This window comes from Alexandromys fortis, unplaced genomic scaffold (assembly GCF_014885135.2).
Source record: "Alexandromys fortis isolate MF-2015 unplaced genomic scaffold, M_Fortis_MF-2015_v1.1 scaffold_36, whole genome shotgun sequence".
NCBI classification, from domain to species: Eukaryota; Metazoa; Chordata; class Mammalia; order Rodentia; family Cricetidae; genus Alexandromys; species Alexandromys fortis.
The window spans coordinates 14,095,590-14,103,799 of record NW_026067915.1 but is presented as its reverse complement, the minus strand read 5'-3'; the positions used below and the strand labels follow the sequence as shown (position 1 = coordinate 14,103,799).

The 8,210-nt window shown below is 47.7% G+C and overlaps 1 protein-coding gene across 1 annotated transcript in view; it reads right to left on the bottom strand.

Moving 5' to 3' along the window:
- Positions 1-743: 743 nt before the first annotated feature.
- Susd5 (sushi domain containing 5) overlaps positions 744-8,210 on the bottom strand; it is a 41,638-nt gene continuing 34,171 nt past the window's right edge. The window contains exon 5 of the mRNA XM_050139102.1: positions 744-4,956. Within this exon, the coding sequence (XP_049995059.1) occupies positions 3,641-4,956 (1,316 nt within the window). The 3' untranslated portion in view covers positions 744-3,640. The remainder of the gene's footprint in view (positions 4,957-8,210) is intronic.

Sequence of the window (8,210 nt, the reverse complement as noted above, 5' to 3'; positions counted from 1 at the left end):
GATGTGAGCCAGAGACCAAGTCCCTGGAAGCTCACAGGGAGCTAGCTTGGCTGTGCAGAGGTACTCAACAGGACACTCTGTCTCAAACAATGCAGAAGGTGAGGGTCAACACCTAAGATGTTGTCACACAGACACCAGATATAGACACACCCACACAGACGCTCCACACAGACATACAGTCAGACACAGAGATATAAACACCCCCTACAACCACTTACAGACGCTCACACACAGACACAGACACAGTCAGACACAGAGATATAAACACACCCCCACACACACCCACTTACAGAGGCGCACACACAGACACACACAGTCAGACATAGAGATATAAACACACCCACACAGATGCTCACACACAGACACAGTCAGACACAGAGATATAAACACACCCACACAGATGATCACACACAGACACAGACACAGTCAGACACAGAGATATAAACACACCCACACAGATGATCACACACAGACACAGTCAGACACAGAGATATAAACACCCCCACACCCACTTACAGATGCTCACACACAGACACACACAGTCAGACACAGAGATATAGATACACCCACATAGATACCCACATACAGGTGCTCACACGCAGAAACACACAGACACACATAAGAACACACAGACACATACACAGACTTGAATTCATGCATACACACCATATACGCAAATAAATTCTTAAAAAATGGTACAATAATGTAGAAATTAAATACATTTATCAAGTGTTTGTGGGAAATAATTGTTTATTTTAAATATATCAAAAGCTTTATATTAAGGAAACCCTTCTCCCTCCCCATTTTCACAAGCATTACCATTCTCAAAGCATTTGCAGTGACAGCTTGGGTTCCTAGTGAGCCAGTCACTCATGCCCTTCTGACACGCAGGCTCATGTCCTTTCATCTTTATTTAGAAGACAGCAAGTCAGTAAAATTTATGAGCTAATGCATTGGGCTTACTTTACACTCCATGTCTACAAAAGAATGCATTGGCATGGGTTACTAATTTACAATAAACTTATTAATACCCTTGTATTAATACCGTCTACTTACATGTTGATGTAAATTCAGTGTTCTGGGTTAATTTGAGTTGCTGACAGAATCCCCATGTGGGGACAGAGGTTATTTTACATAACTAGTAATGAAAATAGAAGTGCCACTTCACAAGAGATTAGAGTCTAATTTAAAAATACGCAGTCTCTGGGTTGACTCCGTCGAGTTCTTCTTTGGCTACATACCGGAAGCATCTTCTCCATTTCCTCTGCAGCAGACGCATCCCAGCAGGCTCCCTCAGGCCTTCGTTTAACCTAGTTATGGTCAGTGGGATTTTGAATGCTGTTCTACGCTGTTTCGTAGCTACCGATCCTACCGTTTCCCAAAGCTTCCATCAAACACGTGACAGCACGGAAAATACACCGTGAGGTCTTTTCTCTTCCTTTGGTAAACTCCCATCACCAACACATTTGTTTTTGTGGTACCAGAGTGTTGGGGAATATTGTTTTAAGGTGTGTGATTTTTGTTTACGCTGCATTTGTTTATCTGTGAAGCTGTGATTCTTTGCCCGTCTAAAACACCTGATGGCCTAATAAAGAGCTGAATGGCCAATAGTGATGCAGGAGCAGGGATAGGTGGGGCTGGCAGGCAGAGAGTATAAATAGGAGGAGAACTGAGGAAGAGGAGGAGCAAGAGAACAGGGAGAGGAGGATGTCAGGGGCCAGCCACCCAGCTACCCAGCCAACATGGAGTAAGAGTGAAAGATTTACAGAAGAGAAAGTTAAAAGCCCAGAGGCAAAAGGCAGATGAGATAAATTAAGAAAAGCTGACTAGAAGCAAGTCAACCTAAGGCCGGGCATTCGTAAGTAATAATAAGCCTATTTGTGTGATTTATTTGGGAACTGGGTGGTGGCCCCCCAAAAAGCCAAAAGAGGGAAAATCATACAACCCCGGAGATTGAACCAAGGACCTCACACCTGCCAGACAGTGCCCTGTCACTAAGCCACACCCCCACTAAGCCACCTCCTTTTCAACTGTGAAACCACCACCACCAAAGACATGAGCCAGGATTTCTTGTGCCATACAAAAATAGACACTCCCATGGTGCCTCAGAATACATGTATGGCCGCCATTACTCTGACACCTTCAGGAAGGAATTCATATAGAAAAACATGGTGGGCTTACGTCTGGGCTAATACCCTGGAGTCAACTGGAGGTGACACCTTACAAGTAACTGTCGAGATGCTGAGGTCAGGCTAGACAGGGCACATGAGGTGCTCACCACCCCGTCTCCAGGCCTTCCTGGGTTCTAAGACCACCACAGATGACAGAAGCCAACGGCTCTTCGTATGAATGCACATCAGAGCCATCTGAAGAGTCTGAGCTCAGAGCTGGCCCCGTCCCAGGCTTCCTGAGTCTGGGGTGAGACTAAAGAATTTACATCTCACCGTACACCATCTCGTGGTGGCGCATGCCTTTAATCCCAGCACTCGGGATGCAGAGGCAGGCAGATCTCTTGAGTTCGAGGCCAGCCTGGTCTACAGGGAGAGTTCAAGGACAGGCTCCAAAGCTGCAGAGAAACCCTGTCTGGAAAACCAAAACAAAACAACCCTCCACGCCAAAAGAAAAGAATGTATGTCTCCAACCAATCACCCGGTGATGCGTTGCTGGTCTGATAAACATCCTTGTAGAAACCACACCTGGTGAGATGCTACTCGCTGGTCAGCGTGACAGGAAATGGCTGGGCTAGATCAACCCAGGGCAATCCATGTACACGTTCGTTTCTTCTCTGCCGAGCAGGCACCCGTATTTGATATGCTAGTCTTTGTGCTTTGTCAGACATTGTCCCCCTTCCACATCGCTCCCTCTTACTGGAGTTCAGAGAAACAGTTAATCCCGAGAGAGGACACTAAGAGTTGGTCTTTGTCATCAGCCCTGGTAGCAATCCCAGGCACTTGTAGGCACAGAGCAGACAGGGACACCGGATGTTGTCTTCACTGGCACTAATGTCACCTTGTTCTTAAAGGAAAACAGTGGGCTGTCCCACAACTGCGGGACTGGGGTGGGCATGTGCCTGTTTGGCCCTCATGCATCAAGGCAACACGTCAGTGTTAAATTCTCTCCAACTTCAACAAACAGAAAAAGGAACTCCGAAGTTTATAGTGTATGTTTTGGCTTGAGACTCGTTTGTCCTAGGCACCGTCACACTGAAAGGCAACAGCATGACCCTTCTCTGTCCTGGTCCACAGCGCGACGTCTGTTTCCTAACACGGCCCCCAGATGCGCAGCTCATCGAAACTCTTTCCTATATTTCAGGGCATGGAGTCTGTGACTCCCTAAAGATGCAAAGACATTAGTGCGGTAAAAACAGAAGGTGACTTAAACAACAACCCAACCTTACGTTGGAACAGCGCCAGAGCAGAGGTCTGTGATTTGGGCAGTGAATTCCAGGGAGCACGGTTGAGGAGGACTCCACCAGACCCTTTCCGCTCTCTAGGTGCCTCCAGAGACACTTCTCAGTGTGTAGAAGGAAGACTTGAACTTGAGAGGGTGAACCCTTTCCACCTTCGATCCTGAGAATTATCAGTGTAGTGCTTCACAGCCTTCCTCCGAGCGGCTTTGTGAGAAGCCATGCTGACAGAGGCTAGACCTTCTCCATCTCTATCTGCTGGTGGTAGTGTCTAGCCTGCCGCTGCCCTACATTCAGCTTGTATACAGAGCTCTTGTGCTGGTACCTGCGGTAGCCCCACACAGCCCCCACGACCGCCAGGAGCAACAGCAGGCACAGGACAGTGACAATGATGGCGATCACTGGGCCTCTCCTTAAGCTGGGACACTCGTTCCCCACACATGGTGCCAAGGTTGGAAGAAACTTCTCGCTTGCACCAGGCCCAGGACCCTCCTGTCCCAAGAAGTCCTCAGACAGTAAGTATGGGAAGTTGTCCTGAACCTCAGGAACTGTGGCCTCTCCTGGAGACTGGGTAGCCTCTGCTGGAGGCTGGGTGGCCTCTGCTGGAGGCCAGGTGGCCTCCACACTAGTCGAGGGGTTAAGTTTAAGTGTCTGCTGCACAGTTGTTGGGACTGTCTCTTGGGTGGAGGTGGTGAGTTCATAGGGTAAGGTGGCCATGGGTGACCACTCTGTGGTGACTCTCCGGGGTATGGTTGATTGATACTTAGTCAAGTCACCATCGCCGGTGTGGGGAGCTTCAGTCTCGGACACATCCATGGGTCCTGGAACCAGTGCCTCTACATCGAGCATTTCAGACGGAACAATCGAACTGTGTATCACAGATTCCCTTGTGGTGACGGTGGCGTTCTGCACCTTAACTTTCCCAGTAGGCTGGTCAGGGGTCACGAGAACACTTTCGTCCAGTCCCACTGACCCATCATCCTCCCGCCCTGCCTCTACCTTCCTCCAGGCCCCGTCTGTCACAGGGTAGCCATCTAACCAAGAGTCGTCACTGCTGCTCACCACTGGGTCCTCTGCTCTGCTGTCGTTCCTATCCACAAACGGCTCCGAGGGGCTGTCAGTGGTGGCGTAGACCAGCCTGGTTTCAGACTCCCCTGGGACCAGTTTTCCTTCGCTGTGATTTTCTCCGGCAGGAAGTGGATCTTTGGTCTCATCCCCCACTTCCTTTTCCAGCTCTGACTTGTGGAACGTCTCAGCAGGAAACCAGAGTGAGTACTTCCTGTTTAGGCGGGATCTGGGCCAGTCTGTGTGGACCCTGCTGCCAACGCCGGGCAAGCCTGTGGTGGGCATGAAGGCTTTTTCCTGGGCTATGTTTTCTTTAGACACAGAGGTGAAGACCAGACGGTCTTGTTTTGGTGTCTCCTCAGAGGCGTCCTCCTGAGCCTTTTCCTCGTCTCCCTCTGCCCGGGAGTCTTCCATGAGTTCCCTGAGTGACACAGATCTGTCATCTGGGAAATTGTCTTCATAGTCAATGTGGGCCTCGGCCTCATCTGAAAGGAAAGAGGAGAAACCTCGTTAGATCTAAAGACGTGGAATTAGTGTAGAAAGCCTGAAGGGGAAGAGAACACGAGACTGAAGAGAACAGACAGTACTGGTGTTGCTCGGGAACCATAGCCATCCGGGAAGAATGCACATTTAGGCAATTATAACTAAAAGATGAGCTTATCATAGGCAGTGGGGCGCTATGAAATATTAAAAAATCAAGCATATTTGTGTATACTAGAAACCATCATTTTAAAGGGATTTTCAGGAAACTAATAGTTTTATGGAATACCAGTAATTCCGACATTTGCGGTAATGAGGAAGGAGGGCCATGAGTTTGAGACTAAGCCATGCAGTGAGACCCTCTCTAAAGAGTGTGTGTGTGGCGGGTGACGGGGGGGGGGGGGGGGGGGGGGGGGGGGGGGGGGGGGGGGGGGGGGGGGGGGGGGGGGGGGGGGGGGGGGGGGGGGAAGGGGGAGGATGTTGCGGGATGGGTTAGCTCAGTTAGGAGTGTGTTTGCTAGCATGCAGAGTCTAGTTGGTTTTCTATACCCGTGATAAATACCATAACTAAATGGAATTTAGTCAGCTTATACTCTGAGTCACACTCCATCCTCGAAGGAAATCAAGGCAGGAACTGAAGCAGAACCGTGGAAGAACACTGCTTCCCAGCACGTTCTTTGGGCTCCGCTCAGTTAACTTCTCCCTCCCTCTCCCTCTCAGAAACCCTGGCTGACCTGGGATTCACCATGTAGATGGGGTTTGCTTCCAACCCAAATTTACCTGCCTCTGTCTCCTGAGTTCAGCTAACTTTCTTATCCAGCTCAGGTCCACAATGGGCTGGGCCCTCCTAAATATCCATCAGTCTAGACACTGACCCAGACATGCCCATAGGCCAACCTGCTCAAGGCAATTCGCTCTTCCCAGGTGACTCAAAGTTGTATCAAGCCAACGACAAACAGTCACCAGTACAGGGCACAAGTCCTGGGTTTGATCCCTAGCACCACATAAACCAGATGTGATCATGCCTACCTGTTATCCCAGCTCTCAAGGGGTGGAGGCAGGAGGATCAGAAAGTCAAGGCCATCCTCAGCTACATAAGGAGTTTGAGATCAGTCTGGGATATATGGGACTCTGTCTCAAACACACGTGCGCGCGCGCACACACACACACTGTAAATCAATAAAATGTAAAAATATTGAATGAATAAAATTTAAAAAGAGGTCAGGGATACACATGTCTAACTCGAGCTCTGGAGATTAGGGACAGGACAATTCTCCAAGATTTGCTGTCCAGCCAGACTAGCCAAAAACAGAATTTAAGATACAGTGAGAGACTATCTCAAAACAAAACAGGGGGAAAGGAGCTGGGGAGATGGTTCTGTGGGCAAATGTGCTTGCCATGTAAGCATAAGGACATAAGTTCAAATCCCCAGAACCCACATAAAGCCCAGTGGGTGTCATAAGCCTGTGACATCCCAGCGCTCCTCCAAGGAGAGACCCACAGGATGTCCAAGGCTCACCAGCCTGCTGGTCTTGTGTATTCAGTAGGAAAGTGAACCTGTCTCAGAGTGAAGGACCAGAACCCGAGCTTGCCCCTTGTCATCGTTCCAGGTCTGCTTTGACCCAACTCTGACACTTAGTGAACTTGAGGGAAGGCCAACTGCCTGTCTTGAAATCTGTCACGTTGAGGTTCACAAGCTTTTGTATGTGAGGTCTTACTCACCACGCTAAATAAACAGCAAAGTTTTGTTTACAAACTGTACTTTAAGGCAAAACACACAAGATAGACGACAAAACTTTTCTCTAAAATTTATGTGAAACTGACCAGTTGTTCTGGATTCAGGAGGAGATTTACAAAGGCCTCCGTGATGTCTTGGACCTCAGGAATAAAGAGGTTAGGTTTGCCCAAGTTCACTGACTGGCCTTGACAGGAACATTGCCGATGGATGTGCTCCTCACTCTTCCCTTTGTCTTTTTGTTTTTTTTTTCTAAAAGCCGGGCTCTCTCCATGTAGCCCTGGCTGACGTGCAATAGACTGGGTTGACCTTGAACTCAGAGGTTCATCTGTCTCTGCCTCCCCAGGGCTTTATGTATCCATCCCAGCAAGTAGCTGAGTATGATCTTAAACTTCTCCCCAGAGCCTCTTACCTCCACATCTTCAGTGTTGAGATTGTAATTACTAGACACTTCACATGGCTCTAAATGATTATTGTTTCTTATTAAATTTTTTATTGTGTATATTTTATATATATATATATATATTATATGGGTGTTTTGCCTGTGTGTGTGTGTGTGTGTGCATGCATGCACCATGTGTGTACCATGTGTGGACTGCTCACAGAAGCCAGAAGAGGGCATTGGAACCCCTAAAACTGGAGTTAGAGATGGTTGTAAACCACCATGTCATTCATTCATTCATTCATTCATTCATGCCCTAGCAACGCTTAAGCATGCATGGGCAGCCCGTTTATGGTGTTCTCCAGTTGTTCCTATCCTGGATAGTGCTAGATGCTTGTGTTATTGTCACACCCAAGGTTCCATAGTCTTCCTTTATGCTGTCTATCCAGCATTTTGGGGGCCTTCCTCTTCGCCTTATCCCATGCACCCCTCCACACAGTGCTGTCTTTGGGTATCTGCCAATCATTCACTCTCCTAACATGGCTGAAGTATCTCTAGCGCCATTGCTGCCATGAAACCCAACATAGAACCGCCATGTGGGTGCTGGGAACTGAACTCAGGTCCTCTGGAACAGCAGCCGTTGCTCTTAACCTCTGAGCCATCTCTCCAGCCCCCGCAGCCGTTGCTCTTAACCACTGAGCCATCTCTCCAGTTCCCCGATAACTGATTGAGCCAGCTTTTGGGGAGAGGGTGGTTTACTGTGCAGAAAAACTAAGACATGGCAATGGACTGCTTGCAGGAGGGACTCCAGGTATTGATTTTTTAGGATAGGATAAGAAGACCTATTGCGAGTATTTTAAAAGATATCTATCTGTCTGTCTATCTATCTATCTATCTATCTATCTATCATCTATCTATCTATCTATCTATCATCTATCTATCTATCTATCTATCTATCTATCTATCTATCTATTATCTATCTATATATCTATCTATCATCTATCTATTATCATCTATCTATCTATCTATCTATCTATCTATCTATCTATCTATCTATCTATCTATCTATCTATCATCTATCTATCTATCAATCTATCATCTATCTATTATCTATCTATCAATCAATCAATCTATCTATCTATC